Source organism: Stenella coeruleoalba (genome assembly GCF_951394435.1).
Source record: "Stenella coeruleoalba genome assembly, chromosome: 14".
NCBI lineage: Eukaryota > Metazoa > Chordata > Mammalia > Artiodactyla > Delphinidae > Stenella > Stenella coeruleoalba.
In genome coordinates, this window is record NC_137160.1 from 66,381,622 (window position 1) to 66,398,232 (window position 16,611).

Genomic DNA, 16,611 nt, shown 5'->3' on the forward strand with positions numbered 1-16,611 from the left:
GTTAAGAGCTAGAGATCTGACTCATTCTTGTTAACAGCTGCACAATGCTCCAGAGTATAGCTGTTATATAAATTATTTGGCCATTCCCTTTAATGGGCTCGCAAGTCATTTCCATTTTTCTGTGACCACAGGCCATGTTGCAGTAAACCTCTTGTACTGATGTCCTTATATCTCAGTGCTCTTAGTTCTTTGAGATGGGGTCTTTGAAGTAGGACTGTTGGGTTAAAAGGTACATTTAAAATTTGTAATCAATATGGCCAGATTAGCTTCTAAAAAAGATTGGAACAATCCACTTTCCCACCCACAATGTATGAAAGTTTTCATTTACCCTAATTCTTGCCAGTACCAAAGGTCATTACTCTTCTGATACGTCATTGCTGTCTGATTGATAGTTGACCAATGGTATCTTGTTGCTTTGATTTACATCTTACTGACCACATGTACACATGATCTTCTTTCATATGCTTATTGAAAAGCAGAAAAGCATAATGGTTTAAAGACTCTGGAGTCATTCCATCTGAGTTTGTGTCCTGGCTCAAGATGTGTGACCACCTATTGTATGACTTGGGCAAGTTACTTCATTCCTCTGAGCCCGTTTCCTTAGCTGAAAAACAGGGATATTATCTATTTCATAGGGTAAGTTGTGAGGATTAAAAGACATAATACTTGTAAAGTACCCGAAACTCTATCCAGCACATATCAAGTACTAAATAAATGGTTAGTGACTATTACTGTTGATCTTTTAGATTTCTTACCTATTGGGTGTTCTCTACTGGTGTGATTGTTTTGTAGTGAGCAGTTTGTGGGAACTCTTTGTATATTAGCCATATTAATCTCAATCTGTCACTTATGTTGGAAATATTTCCTCCATCTATCATGCGTCTTTTATAGATACAAGATTTGTTTTCCCAAAATTTCTGTTTATGTAGTCAAATATGTCTGTAATTTCCTTTAGAGTTTATAGGTTTCCTGTTTTGCTTATGATCTCCCATCACAATATTATAAAAATAGTCTCCTAAAAATTCTTCAAGTATTTCATTTTAACATTTAAATTTGTAGTTCTTCTGGTATTTTGTGTGTGTGTGTGTGTGTGTGTGTGTGTGTGTGTGTGTGTGTGTGTGTGTATGATGTGAGGTAGGGATTTGATTGTTCTCCATGCACCTTACTGGAGCTCTATTTACGTAGTAGTTACACATCAGATTTAATTTAGAAACTTCATGAAAAGAGAAATTTGGAAGAAAATATAGTATTTATAGCAGTAAGTAATTGGGTAGTTCTAAATATTAATGGATTTTTTTTTTCTCTTAATGGACTCTTCCCCTTCTTTTTTCACATGAAATATTACAGGAAACTCCAACATACAAAATTGGCTATTACTGTTTGACATGGTGAAAGATAACAAAGTAACAAAGTTGAGTAAGATAATGAAGAGCCTTGTAAACAAGGATAAAGTTTTATAATAAAAGTTTAGATTTTATTCTGAAATAATGGGGGGAACAATTAAAAGATTTTAGACAGAGGAGTGACACAATCAGCTCTGCAAAGAATGGACTGAAGTATGACGGGCATCACACAAGTCCTAGCAACAGATACTGTTCCCTTGGACAAGGGTGACAGAAATGGAGATGGTTTTGGGGTATATTTACATGACACACCAAGAGAATTTAATGACTAATAGAGATGTCTGGGGTGAGAAAGAAGAGAGGGAAATGTCAAGAATAACGCCCATGTTCTGGTTTGAGAAACAGGGTGGAGGATAGTGCCATTTATCAAGAAAAGGAAACAGTGGAAGAAGAGCAGATTTTGAGGGGAAAATGGTGGGGTTAGTGTAAGTTATCTGTGTTAATTAAGTGGGGGAATATCCAGATAACAGGTGGTCATTCAGATCTGGAGCTCAGGATATATGCCTGGGCTTAAGATAGGAATCTGGAAGTTATCAACATACAGTTGGAAACCACAAAGCCATGGAACTGGATGAGATTTTTCAGAGCATCTATAGGGCAAGAAGGCCTAAGACATAGGAGGGATACTGATTCCGTTGGGGTGCTCTGACTGTAAGCAAAAAAAAATCAACTTTGGCTACTGGGCCTCTGCATATGGTTGTACAGGGGATACCTTGTGCAGCCGTAAGTAATTTATTGGAAGGATATGAGGAAGTTCACAAAAATTAGAGAAGCTTAACATTCAAGAAAATCAGGAACCTGGGCAACTGAGGAAATCTCAGTAACAGGAACTTACACGCCTCTTATGTATTACCTTCTGGCAGCATGGGAGAGGGCTAGCTTTCTGAAGGAAAGGTGAGGTGCTACTCTCAAAAAAGGGGGAAAAATAGAGTAGGTAAATGCAGCTGTCTGCTGTTCTATCCCTTGGCTGCCCAGTACATGCATTCTTTAAGAACAATTTTATAAATGACTCCATTCAACATACTGTAGAAAATGAATTCATCTTCTCCCCAGGGGAGATAACCTAAAATAATTTCCAGTGTCAAGTCTAGATTTCTGGGTGATAGTCATTCTTCTCTAGATCTTAACCCCCTGTCTTGACAATCTACAACTTATGGATTTACTGTTGGATTTACCAACACACCCATATATATTAGTCTGGGGACACTGCCAGCAGAATAGCTCAGTTCCAATGGAGGGGAAGTCTGACTGGGCTAACTTGGATCATGCTCAAACTTCAGCCAGGAAATATGAGCGGTAAAGTACTGAAATGGAGAGAAAGGAGAGGGATAAAAAGGTAAGCTAGGAAATATGGGTAGAGGCTATATAGATCTTATTTCCACAAGTCACAGGGCTGGAGCTGGTAGTTGTCCCTTGGTATGCATGGGGGACTGGTTTTAGGACCCCAGTGGACACCGAAATCTGAGGATGCTTAAGTCCCTTATATAAAATGGCATACCACAGTTGGCCCCCTTTATCTGTGAGTTCCACATCCCCAGATTCAGCTATGGATTTTGATCCACGTTGGTTGAATCCAGGTGCAGAACCTGTGGTTATGGAGAGCCGACTGTGCTTATCTCTTTCTCCTTCACTATACACTATATGTCTTCTTTAGCCAAAGGTATTTGACTAATGGGAACACCCAAACTTTTATTCCTAAAGTATTTGGGGGTTGAAATTTTCCAAGTCTTTTGAATCTTCCCAGATATCAGTGCTCCATAAGTCAGTCTCTTTTCTGATTGCCTTAATTTTCACAAAAGATCTTACCAATGCAGCAAATTCAATCAGCATCATAATTCTGCAACTTGTGGAATCAATCTCCAAGTTCTATTGCAATAATTTACAATTATACATTCCTAACTCAATGGTCTTGGCCTTCCTTATCCACTTCAAATTGTCCTATTGTCAACAGCTAACTGGTTATCCAAATGTTGCCTCAATAGGTACATGATTCCAAATGACAGGGGGAGCATCTTTACTAGCTGTTTTGCCATTGCAAATTGCTCATTGTCCTCCTACCCCCACACAGAGGAAGTGTTCCTGCTGCCTTTCAGTCTCAGTGCAGTAATCAATTCCAGATCCCCCATGTTCCTGAGGGTTTGACGCCTACTATTTAACTGTTAAAGCAACAGAAACCAGTCATTTGGTTGCAAGCAAGAGAAACCCACTTTGGCTGACAAATAAAAAGGGAACACAACGAAGATATATGGTGGTCTGAGAAACAAAGGAAAATCTGGATAACTAGGCCTTGACAACAGAAACTAGGGCACCTTTGGGGATGTCATTGCATGAACTCTTATATGGTTTCCTTGGGACACTACCATCAGAAGGACTCAGCTCCTATAATTTTGTGTCACCTCTCTCAAGACTCAAAGTCCTGGTGGGAGGGGAATTTAGACTGTACAAGCTTGGATCACACAATCCAACCTGTCAGCCAGGGAGCATGATGCAAGAATACTGTCATTTATGGTATTCCCACAGAATGGGAAGGAGTAGCATTCCAAAGGAAAAGTGGAGATCTATCACTAAAAAAATGGGGAAATGATTTTGGGGGGGAGACAAAAATCAATGGATGTCTGCTATGCCAATATTTAAATGAGAAGAACTAAACCTACAATGGAGCAACAGCCAGGAAGGTAGGAAGAAAATTACACTTGAAGAGTATGCCAAGATGCTGGTGGCAGTTGTTTGTGCTGCTGAAAGTTCAGATATGATGTTTATGTAATGGACTTAACAATAAAAGGCCACTATTGACCTTGACTGCAGCGAGATCAGAATACTCAAAGATTTCAAAGAAAATGAGACTTTTTCCTTCTCTCTGCCTAGTGTGAACCTGCAGTAGAGGTCTTAAAGAGATTAATGTTGGTTGAGAACTGGAAAAATCTTTCATGAACACTGAAACTATAAAGTTCATAAGCCAAATATGCTCAGACATTAAAAATTAAGGAAAAATTACTGAGCTCTGAAAGATGCAACAGTCTATCAGTTTGAGTACTGGATGAATATATTTATCTAAATATTCACAAATATAAAGGCAGGTCTTTAAAATTATTTAACAAAACAGGCTCAGTGTTGAGTAACTTGCCAAGGTCAAACAGTAAGCACTAAATTTAATTTTTAAAACTCTTTATTTTAAAATAAAGTTTAAAATAAAGTTTAATGTGAGTAGTGTAAAATATTCAAATACAGAAATGTATAAAGTCTCATGTAATCTACACTGTTTAAAGAAAGCCATTAATAGATTTTTCTATGCATTATGAACATAAACACATAAATTTTAAAATGAGTTCATAGTACACATTTTTCTAGCAATGGTTTGTTTCACTTAGTAAATCATGGCCATTTTTCCATGCCCATACACAATAAATGTATTTTATTTATTTTAACAGACATGTAGATTTTCTTATATGGCTGAACCATGTATTATGTAATCAATTCTTTGCTGATAGTTTTTTTTTGTATATTTTTCTACCATGTAATTAAATTTTTATGCTTCTGTAATAACCTAAACATTGTCAGTTCCTGTTCCATTTTATATTCTGGATTGGAAAATAATTTCAGTGTGGCCTTGACCTGTAGTTTAGCATTTTGATCTGTCAAGTTTTGCTATTGGTAGATAGTAGTAATATTAGGACTCAATTTCAAGTAATAGAAACCCAACTCAAAGTAACTTAAGCAAAGAAGGGCATTTATTGGTTCACATAACTGAAAAGTCCAGGGGATATACTTGCTTCAGGCACGGTTGGATCCAGGGGCACAAACATTGTCATCAGGACTCAAGTCTCTCCAACATTTGGCTCTGCTTTCCTCTGTACTGGCTTCATTCTTTGACTGGCTCATTTGATATGGTGGGCCCTGTTGGTCTGAGCTTTTCATCCTACAGAGCTAAGCAACCTCAGTAGAGCTTCTGAGCTTCTCCTCCACAGTTCACTAAACTCTTAGGGTTGGGTATCACTGGACCAGCTTGAATCAAACGACCATTCCTGAACCAATCACTATGGCCAAGGAGATGGACTGTGCTGATTGATCAGGTCTGAATTACATGTCCACCCATGAAACCTAAGATTAGGTCAGATTGAACCACATGGACTGAAAAGAAGGAGAGGAGGTTCCAAGAAACATCAGGGAGTTGTTGCAAAGGGATGGAATTGATGCTGGTCAATCAAAAACAACTGATGTCAATAGTAAGACCAGATACTGAAAAAGTTTAATCTCTGCTCATAAAATTGTATGGTAACAGCTGGCATTGTTCCTTCCTTGACAATAAATGTATTCTGGAAAAAATCATGAGGAGTAAGTTTGTCTTCTAAAAATCATGAGGAGTAAGTTTGTCTTCTACTCAGGAGGCTTGTAATCCATTTGAATGGAATAATCATGTCCAATAGCACACTCTGGATGATACAATAGAGTTTCAATGTAAGTAAACTCAGTGGTCGTGAGTTTGAGAGCCCAACTGTCTTGCTGACATGAAGCAGGACAACCAGCCTCCCACTGGCAAATAGTTCTGTGACGCTCATCAAGTCAGTGGTAAATTTTAAGCTCAGTGGAAAAGTGTTCTTATGTTCCTCTAAGTCTTTTGCCAGGTTGAACTGGTACATTTCTGTGAGTACCGGCAAATCAGATTCATCTCTGTATTACCGTAGAACAGAGCAATGGACAGTGACTTCAATCTGCTCTGCTCTTTCAGATCTGGTAGAAAGGGTCCCAAGTGCTGAAAATGAGCTAATATATATAGGCATAGAGGCTGACTCTGCAGTTAAAAAAAAAAAAAAAGCTGCTGGTCAAAGAGTATACAGCATGGTCCTTCCTGTTGTGAACATTAAGTCCTGGTGGGTGAGGTGCAGGCTGCTTCTGTTCAAAACCTCTTGGTGGAACTGGGTATAAGGTAGACCGAGATCAGCTATAGTCTTCTCAAGGACAGCCAGTCTGATTGCAGCAATATGTCAAAAAAGCAGGCAAGGGCTGTGTCAGGTAAATAGGCAAGTAAGGTACTTTCAGCAGGGCCAGCCATATCAATAGCCAGGCTATGATCTAGAAGAACAGGCAGTTTAATATCAAAACTCTGTACATTAGTTTTAACCCTGAGTATTCCAGGGTTAATCCACAGCATTTATTCTGGATACAATTTTCTGATCTTAAAGGGCCAGTCAGGTACAGCAACTTTCATTTTCCTGCTCATCTGCCCAAGAACTTTCAGCTCAGGAGAAGGCTATCTCCTTAATCCAGACTTGAGGTTCTGTTTAGGAGTCTATGCTACATCTGGGAGTGATAGGGTTGGGAGAGCCAGGTTCATCAAGGTTGGCCCTACTTTCTTTGGTAATCAAGTCTCCATCTTCTGTAACTCAGCCCATCTCTGAGAATCATCTTATCAACAAGTCAAGGCCTCAGACTGGTTGAATGGTACTGCTGAAAGATGAGATCTGAGGCATGGAGATAGTAAGATACTAGGTTTGAGTTTTACGCTTTTTCCACCATCAATTCTTATACACAGTGTACATCAGACTCTTGAACAGATGATCATCTTTACCTTTGGTCCCTCATTTTGACAGGATTAAAGGGAATGACTGCCAGTGTAGATCAATGTCTTTTTCGGTCAAGTACAGGAGAAAAAGAAAATCGAGCTGACATTTTGAAGGCAATAGAAAATCTAAGCTTGTAGATAATTTCTTCTTTACAGATAACAGTTGTATATACAAGCAGGCCAGTCATCAGATTTTATTTGTTGAGGGTGAGCAGTATAGAGTAACCAGACTTAGGCCTTGTTTGATGATTTGTAGACTGACTCATAATCACAATTAGTCTAGAGGATAAGAGACAAAAGATATAAAGAAACATTTCCAACATTTAACCAGTGCATTCGTTAAAGTAGCTGAGGACAGCGGGCCCTTAAGTTGACTCTGAAGAAATGAGACTTTTCTCATGGCACAAATCAAAGTCTACTTGTTCTACATGATCTGGTCTGGGAGGAGTTCATGAATCAAATCCCTCCTGAACAGGTAAGTTGTCTTAATACCTGAGAGTATTTCATGACAAGGAATGAAGTCAGCCACTCTGATTCAGTGTAAAACAATAGTACTGAGACAGATGAAATTCCATGAAAACATCCACAAGGACAGGGGACTGTGGTCTTGTGACATTAGGAAGAAGCAGCAGGAAGCTCTTGAGTCTATTGATAAAATCTTTAGCTGCAGGCTTTGGAGATTTCAAGTCAGTCTACATTTCCAGCAAAAGGTAGATGATATGCAATTTGAGATGCCCACCAAGTAAGCTATCATGGCCTGGTCAAAAGGCCTACCTCCACACATCATTAGCATCAACAGCTGATGGTACCAGACATCAAAACACCCATCTTAAAATCTCTCTTGGCTGGAAGAAAATTTTCAAAATGGTCACATTTTAAATCACACAGATGAGAAAGGATGTTCAGAGATTGTCCCTTGTGGATCAGATATTACATGTAGTTAGAGCTGAGCATTCTTAATTTTGGAGGCTAGGCAGATGTGCCAGTGACTGAGGAATTGTTTTAGCGATTTTTCAAAGGTTATTAGCTCATTTATCCTGGAAAGAGCAGTTAAACTGAATAAAAACCAAGAAGTAGTGTAACTGCCACTGGCTGAGTGATAGTGACATAGTCTGAGAAGATGAATAATAACCAGGTACCCTTTTAGGTAATGTTGCCAGTCTTTGAATTCTGCTTTCAGTTTATAGTTATCCCTTGCACATGAAGTAGAGTACCATGGCTGAGGATGGGCGGTCCAATGTACAGTTGCTCTAATATGGCCTCAATGAGACATCAACTTCAGCATCAGCTTCAATACCTGGCGATTCATGTATCCAAGGAGGATCAAGACTTCAAGGTCATGTATTTCAAGTACCACTAGAGCATCTGGTGTTTGTGAAAGAAGCTGGGTAAGGGGGTTTGTCAGTGTAGAGTATGTATGAATTGCTCTCTGGCTATATCAAATCCAGGAATCACTGGAAGTCCATCTGTAGGTAGAGGGCTATTACTCTAGGTCCATTTGATACCACTTTCGGCCCATATGACTACTCTGGGGGGCAAAGATATGCCCATCTTCTTGTACTTTTCTGAGTTTGCCCACGGTAGTATTCCTAAGAATGTTCAGCATCAACTGAACATGGATGGTGTTGGGTAGAGGTACAGAACAGAATGCCATTCAGGTTGAACATACTGTTGTCTAGGGCAGTGGTTTTCAAACTGTGTTCTGAAGAATTCTAGTTGTTGTAAAGAAGTCTCCTTAGGTGTCACCATGGTGGTAAAGTAAGATGCTTGTGGCAGGTTTCAGGCCCCCCACTTCTGCTTCCTCCAGAGCAGCTTCACTTTTACTCTGGGCTTCCATAAAGTTTTCATTCAAAGGGCTTCATGGCCACAAAGCCATTGGAAAACGAATGATCTAAGAATAAGTTGTTCACAAAATGCTGAAATACAAAAAATAGGTCACAGAAACCAGAAACTGTGTGAGCAAAGCCTGTGGTAAGCCAAGGTGTTTTCCTATTTATTCTTTCCCTAATGTGGGCCACATTACAAAATGAAGTTAACATTCAAGTCTGCTACAAATTCAGATTGCCTGAAATTGGGCTTGTAAGTGACTATCAGAGAACAAGGCTATTGGTTTTAAGTGACAATAGTGCTGGGGGTTTTGCAGTCAGCATACAGCTGCAAAATGCATTCATTTCTTTGTTAATATTATTTCAAAAATTCCCTGGCTGGATGACTTCTCTTCAAGTATTAATAAGATCTCAGTGGGCCACACTCAAATCCTAAGAAAATATCTCCTTCTCACCCCTCCTCCCCCTTTTCTCTATTCTCCTCCTCCCTTCCCTTCCCAGTCTCCTCACCCACCTGAGATGCAATTCCCTTAAACTAGATTTACAGCACAATTCTAAGGACAGAAAAGTATATTGCTAAATGTCATGGAATTCATCTAATTTTGTGGCAGAATTAACTCCCTCATCCCCATCCCATGTATCCCCACAAATCTTCTAGAGGTTTCTTTGACAGAAAATAAAGGTAACTGTCAAGATGTGGGGCTCTCAGATGAGGAAGACATACTAATTCAAGTAGTTATTGACAAGGCATAAAAAGGGGGGGGGGTTCAAAGATGCTGTTTATTCCTGGGTCTCCAGGGTAATCTGTTGGCAATCAGGAAGCACTGGCTATACTGCTTTAGAGCAGTTTTCCCATTCCACTAAAAGGAATGCTGCAAAAATAACTTTCTGTGCTTGATGAAACTTAGGACACACTGGACCAAACAGCTAAATGAGGCTCTTTACAGCAAGCCTTCTGAGATCCTTTAATACACTACACTGCATTATGAATCAGGGAAGGGGACACATTTACAGTATTTTACCACCTTACTGGACTACAGAAGCTCTATGATATATATTATATGTGTATATCAAATATATACATACACACACACATATATATGAACAGTACTGTTCTAAAAAAATTGATGGCTCATTCTATGTAAATATTAGTTTGGGGATAGAGGACCACAGGTAGATCTTGGTGTCCAGGAATATTAGTAAGAATTAAAAAAAAAAAAAAAGACATGATATAAACAGGGATCTCCAATCAACTAGGCCATCTTTGGGAAGACCATGAAGATGGATGAAAGATCCAAAAGCACCTCTGTTTCATAATGGGTAATCTTGCTGCCAAATAAACATTTTCTTTGTTGACTGGACAGTCTACCACCATGGAAACAGTCTACTCCTAAACGTCAGAGATGCTGTATTGGAATTCTGGTCTAGGTACAGCTATCACAAGATTACATATATGACATCCTGACTGACTGAGGGCACCAGATCAGGAAGTTGGAAACTTTTCTGGGGTTCCCACTCTCCAGTTATTTTAACACTGGGTAAAACAGAGGCTAAGTTAATTCCAAGGAGAGAACTGGACTAGGAGTCAGAAGGCCTGGCCTCTACCACTTTGTAGCTGTGTCACCTTGGATAACCTTTTAAATTTCCATTTCCTCATTTGCAAAAAGGGATTATAATTTGTGTTATTTGATAATTGAGATTAATGCATGTAAAAGTGCTTTGAAACTGTAAAGTGCTATATAAACATAAGGGATTACCATATAGGTTCTACCTGGATGTATCAAGAGGCCTTTTCTGGAATCTGATTGGAGCTTTGTGAGATGCTGTTAGGTAAAGGGATTCCTTGGTAGAATTTCTTACATTTGTGTGAAAAGTTCTGGTTCCTGAGTAATCCCAAAGAAGATGCTGTGAGTTCACTGTGCCTTTGTTTTAATCCCAATGGGTCAGAATATCTGCTTGCTCATTCAGTAGGTTACTACAGATTTGACATGGAAAAAGAATGGGGTCCAGATTAGATACTTCCTGAATTTCAATCATTTAAGATAGTGGGGCATGGTCCAATGTGGTTCTCAAAAAGATGTTGCCATTCTTCAGACAGTGCTGATAACTAAAAATCCCCTGGTCCAAATTTCTTATGTGTCTCTGAAGGCTTTAACTGAAGAAACGAAATGCACACTCATGGAACAAACAGCCTTTGTTGTGATAAAATAGCTTCAGCTATTTGGCTTGAGGAGTTTGACTTCACTACAAAGGGCTGTGTTGAATCTCGGTAGAACAGGACAGGAGTGAGGTGAAGGCCACATCATGATGATTTGCTGGATGCCTCCTGGGTCACAGTGGTCCACTGGAATGATGTCTTCTTCAGTAGTAAGGTGGTAGAATCACCATGGGCAAAAATCCAGGTACCAGATCTGTAGGCTGATGGAATAGCACAAAGGTGGTCAGACGGTCCAGGTGAACACTCGGCAACCAGGAGGCACAGGACTGGAGGGGAGAGGGACAAAACATATAAGATAACAAATGCTTGGAATTACAAAGAAAGGACTCTAACACTGGGGTGGGGCTGCTGTCAGCACATCAGCTGCTTGACGGATACTAATTCTTGACAAGCATGGCTTAGAAGCTGACAGATGATAAATGGGGGGAAAAAGCCTTATGATTAACGATCAGTGATGATAAGAACAGAAAGAGTTCTCTGGTAAAGACTGTTTCCTGACTCTTGAGGACAAACTGTCTTGGGAAGCAGCAAATAGGAACTGCCCCAAGTCTCATACTTTGGGGTAGTAATTTGATTGTATTCAGGTTGCTGGGCAGTGGTTGGTGGAGAAAGAAGTGGCTCCAAAGGTGGTATGAGAACTGGGTTTAATTTTATATACCAACACCAAAGCAAAGCAAAGCAAAGCAAAGGAGATACTGTTGTTCTTCCTTTCCAATGCCTTTCACAAATTGTCTTATGGTCTTGTATTTGTAAAAGCTATCCTTAATTACATTTTCATAAGATTCCATCTTGAGTGCAAGAGAATAAGGTACACAGGGAATAAGGCCCTGGCCCTTGCACCCCTCTGTAATACCCTATGCAGCAGAGCAGTTTCTCTTTATATTTGAGGGCTCCCTAAGTCTTTTTTTTTTTTTTTTTTTTTTTTTTGCGGTACACGGGCCTCTCACTGTTGTGGCCTCTCCCATTGCGAAGCACAGGCTCTGGACATGCAGGCTCAGCGGCCATGGCTCACAGGCCCAGCTGCTTCGTGGCATGTGGGATCTTCCTGGACTGGGGCACGAACCCGTGTCCCCTGCATTGGCAGGCGGACTCCCAACCACCGCGCCACCAGGGAAGCCCCTCCCTAAGTCTTTTTAAAGTTAGAATTAAAAAATAATAAAGTATGAAATAAAGGAAGAGACATGGCCCAAAACTAGTGACTTTTTCCCTAATCAGGAGTAATTAGGTTATCACACAGCAACTAAGCAAACATTTATTGAGTGCTTATTCTGAGATCGCCTGTTCTCTAAATTCCTTCTTTTTACTAATGCTTCATCATATGTGGTAATGTCTGGGCAAAGATTCCCAAGACAAAGCCCTTGCTTTCATGGGGCTTGCTATCTGGAGAGAGCTAATGCATGCAAGAAAGGACTTTATAAGCTACTTGTATACAAATATAGATAAAAGATATATAACAGCACATTATAAAACTTAAAAAAGATCATTTCTGCCTAAAGTTAGGAAATTCATGAAGGAAAGAGCATCTGAGTTGGATACTGAATAAATGGCAGTTTTGATAGGTGAAGAAGCAGAGGAAGGCATTCCAGGGTAGAGAAGAGAGCACAAACAAAAGTGCAGAGATGGTAAAGAATAAGGCATTTTGGAAAATGGCAAGTACCGTAGTTCACTGTGGGTGGAGCATCGCCACAGTTTGCACTGAGAGTGTGGCGAAAATTCAGGTCTCCGAATTCCCAGTAATAGCGCTGGTGGCAGTGTTTGCTCAGTCATTGTCTCTTTTCTCTAAGCGAGGAAAACAGTCCCCAAATTCAAAAATAAAAAAATCCAGCTCCCAAGTTCCTGTCACATCTTGATAATCTCTTCCAGGTCCCAGATCCAGTTCTTGAAAATCTGGAAATCTGGAGTCCACGCCGTGACTACACCGAAGGACATCTGTTCCAGCGAGAGCAGAACGCTGTAGTGAAACACTTTCAACCTCCTATCCTGGACAGCTCATGTTTTGTCACAGAATTTCAAGCTTTGAGTTCCAGTTGTTTTTTTCCTCCTTTCTCCTGAGGAAAGCATCTTATCACCACAGTCTTAAGATTCTTTTGAGGTACATCCAGATTTAATTACAAAAGAGCTAAAAGACCAACACATCTTTCTCCAAAACAGTCACTCCTCTGCAATTGAGATCCTTTGTCTCTGCCCTCTAGGTAAAGGTAATAGTCAATTGATTTTTTTCCCAGATGTTTGTATTAAATAGCAGAACCGGCTAACACCTAACAAACAAAACACTTAAGTGGGTTTCTGTTTGCTTGCTTAGAACTGTACCACTGGTAAGCACCACTCCACAAATTGAAAATGTTTGAAATCCAAGTGTTCAAACATTTCTATAGTGTTTGCTGGATAATGGCCTGGAATTTGATAAAAGCAGCTGACAATTAACAAAGAAGCAAAAACTGGCATTTTGGCCATCTTAGTAACACACTTGCAAGCAAAGAGAATACAAAGCAGGCCGGAAGCAGGGGGGAAAGGTAGGTTTGAAACACTTGCAATCTACTGATTTTGAGGTTCAGCAGACGTTCTAACAAAACTTTTCAGAGAATGTTAACCTTCAATTAATAAAGACAAACCCCCAAACATCTTCAGGAATTCCATGCCTGGTTCAGTTTGCTCCAGTCAGCCAGCTTGCTAAAAATCCACCTGCACCATTAATTAGCTGGACTTGGCAGCACCATTTAAAAATAAGCCTGCTCACTACCAACCACACAAACTAAGAATATAAAATAGGAGCAAGTAACGGATGGCAGCCATGGTCATGGAAAATGGTCAATGAAACAGAAAGGTAGTCAGGCACCAGAAAATAAAAAGTTGTTGGGCCAAAGATTAAACAGGCTTCTTGATACTAGAGAACACATCCACTCCTACTTTTAGCTGCTTTATATTGGGTGCCACTGTACCATATGCGTCAGCCACCTTTCAGGCAACCCATGGTGAAAAGACTCAGAATAGAAGCCAAGCAGTGGAGTGTTCTAACCCCGAATACCCACTATGCATAGAACAGCTCACATATCCCAGGGATTCAACAGGGGCTTCAAATTGGTTGTGACGGGTCCCGAATGACATCTAGGCCTCAGTTTCCTCCTTGTGGCAAGTGAATTGTGGTTCTTAACTCTTCTGGGTCACAGCCCCCTCTGAAAACTTGCTGCCGATGGATCCTCATTCCCCTAAAATACATATTCCCACTAATTTTTGCACACGATTTCAGGGAATTTGGGAATATCCAACTCCAATCCAAGGTTCCCAGGTTCAAAATCCAAGGATTGGACAATTGCTAAGTTTTCTTACAACTCAAAACAAACAAACAAAAAAGCCAACCATTACGAACAATAATCATCCCTTACATTCACCGACGCTTTATAGTTTACAAAGCGCTTTCAACCCCACAAACGTTGATAGAGGAGGAAACTGAGGCGCAGACAAATTACCAAGTGACTTGCCTAAGGTCACTCGGCCAGCTGGTGGCTAGGCCCGGAAGCAAACCCAGCTCTTCCGACTCCGGAGCTTGTCTCTCCACCCCGGAGCTGCCGCCAGAGCTCCCGCCCCTCACTAAGGCGGCATAAGGAGAAAAAGGCAAAGTAGGAAGCCCACCACCAACCATCCCCCGGCCCCCTCCTGCCCGCCCAACTGGGTCCTTGCAGGCCCCGAAGGGTGGCGCCAGGCCTCCAGGCCGGCCCCGGCCACCCCAGCTTCCCCGGCCGCGCCAAATCCCGCCGCCTCCCCGGGAGCGGGGCGGAGCAGCTGCCCGCCACCGCCGACCACCCGGACGACTCCTCGTCGAATCGCAAACGCATAGGCCGCCGCCCGAGTTCTGCGTACAAGAAGAAAGACGCGGCGCGAGCGCCAACGGCCACCGGGCGCGCGCCGCGGCGGCCGGGCCTGCGCCCCAAGAGCTGGATGCCAGAGCAGGAGAAAGAGCCGCCAACCGATCGCTCGATCGACCGCGCGCCCGCTCCTTCGCCCTACCAGACCGGGAAGGGGGGGAGGGCGCGCCAGGGCTTCTTCGAGTTAGGGGCCTGACTCCCCGGCGACGAGACAAGATGGCTCCTCCGGTCCGCGCCGCAGCTGCCGTCCCGGCTGCGTCGCTCGGCCCGCCCCCGGTACTGTTTCTTTAAATGGCGGAGAGGGTCAAGAAAGCAGGAAGAGAGGCGCGCGCACTCACGTGACAGGGGAGTGCCCGGCTAACAAAATCCGGTCACGTGGAGACACGCTACCCACCAATCAGGAGGCTTCGCATCAGGGCGGGGGCGGGAGGAGGGGCGGCTCTGTGATTGGCCGAGTGCGCCGCGGAGGCCTCGGGGGCTTGGGGCGTCGGGGAGTGCGCGAGGCGGCCCGGGTTGTGTGCACTGGCGGAGACAAAGCGGTGGCTGAGGTGGCAGAGGCGGCAGCGGCAGCGGCGGCGGAGCAGCCCTAAACGCCGAAGTTTGTGGTGCTGAGTCCAATCACCATCTCATCCAAAGCGGCGCGCGGGCGGCTGGTTTCGCGGCGGCGGCGGCAGCGGCGGAGGCGGAGGCGGCGGCAGCACATGGTTCCAAGAGCGCGCTGCGGTTGTTGGGTTCCAATTCCGTGGGGAGGGACAAAGGCAGCTGTGAGCGCCGGGCAACGCCCGGTCGGGTGGTGCGCTCGCCACTGTCCTCGATCCGGGCCTTGAAAGCTGGGACTAACTCCTCCGTGAGGAGGAAACCACGGGACCGAGGCCCAGTCAGGGCCTTAGAGGCTGAGGCCGGTGTCTGAGGGAAGTGGGGGAGGGGCGCGGCCCGCCTTAGTTAATTTGGGCGGGTCAATTCTGTGGCTACTTAGTGGGTCATTGTGAGGTAATTTGACCCACTACCCTGACGAAATTGGGGCACACAGCAAGCTAGGTTTGGTCCGGGCTTTGAAAACAGAAATCGGTCTTCAGCGCTTAGGAGATCTTTCAGTTAGGAGGTGGTGAAGCCGGAACTAACGCCATATGCACTTCATCAACATCGTGGTCACCAGTCTGGGGCTAATTTAAGGATCCTGGGATCATTGATGGCGAAGACATGGGTGGTTGTCCAGTTTTATGACTGAAGTTGCTAAATTTCCGGATTGGTAAATTTCCTCACAGGAAATTTAGAGGAACAACAACAAAAAAGGCTCGAAGAACATGAAGATGGAGCAGTAATTGAAACACCAACTCCAGTATCATCTACTCAAGGACCAACCACATTCCACTCCGTGAACTGTCGCAAATTAACGCTGAAGCTCCTTAAGACTACACGTTTATGACGTAGTTCCAAGATATTACATCATAGTCATTGAGAAGATTAAAAAAAATGTAAAGGAGAAATCGATTTTTGTTTTAGACATCTTTTTGAATATATCTTGGTTAAATACTAGGTAACCTTGTTTAACTAAGGAGCACAGATTTACCAAACCTTTACTGGAAGGAATCCTGAAAAATTTGTTCCATTGTAAGCTTATAGTTCCCAGTTAGTGGGTAAAGAACTGGAGACCTCATTGCACTCATGGCTTTCACAAATTACAGCAGTCTGAATCGAGCTCAGCTAACGTTTGACTATCTACACACAAATTCGTAAGTAT

At 42.4% G+C, this 16,611-nt stretch overlaps 2 protein-coding genes across 5 annotated transcripts in view; one reads left to right on the forward strand and one right to left on the reverse strand.

The window, feature by feature from the left end:
- Nucleotides 1–4,648: 4,648 nt before the first annotated feature.
- On the reverse strand, nt 4,649–16,014 carry TUG1 (taurine up-regulated 1; the record flags this gene model as incomplete). The annotated part of the gene is made up of 5 exons (XM_079943047.1): nt 4,649–11,273; nt 12,665–15,056; nt 15,265–15,392; nt 15,493–15,763; nt 15,993–16,014. 4 exons carry the CDS (start codon nt 16,012–16,014, stop codon nt 14,596–14,598), a joined length of 882 nt encoding a protein of 293 aa, XP_079799173.1. The 3' UTR covers nt 4,649–11,273; nt 12,665–14,595.
- Nucleotides 15,406–16,611, forward strand: part of MORC2 (MORC family CW-type zinc finger 2) — a 60,741-nt gene continuing 59,535 nt past the window's right edge. For all 4 annotated transcript variants that reach the window (XR_013831187.1, XM_079941739.1, XM_079941740.1 and 1 more), the window contains exon 1: nt 15,406–16,603. Coding sequence is in view for 3 of the 4 variants with exons in the window: in XM_079941739.1 (XP_079797865.1) it covers nt 16,536–16,603 (68 nt within the window). In the remaining variant the exon portion in view is untranslated. The remainder of the gene's footprint in view (nt 16,604–16,611) is intronic.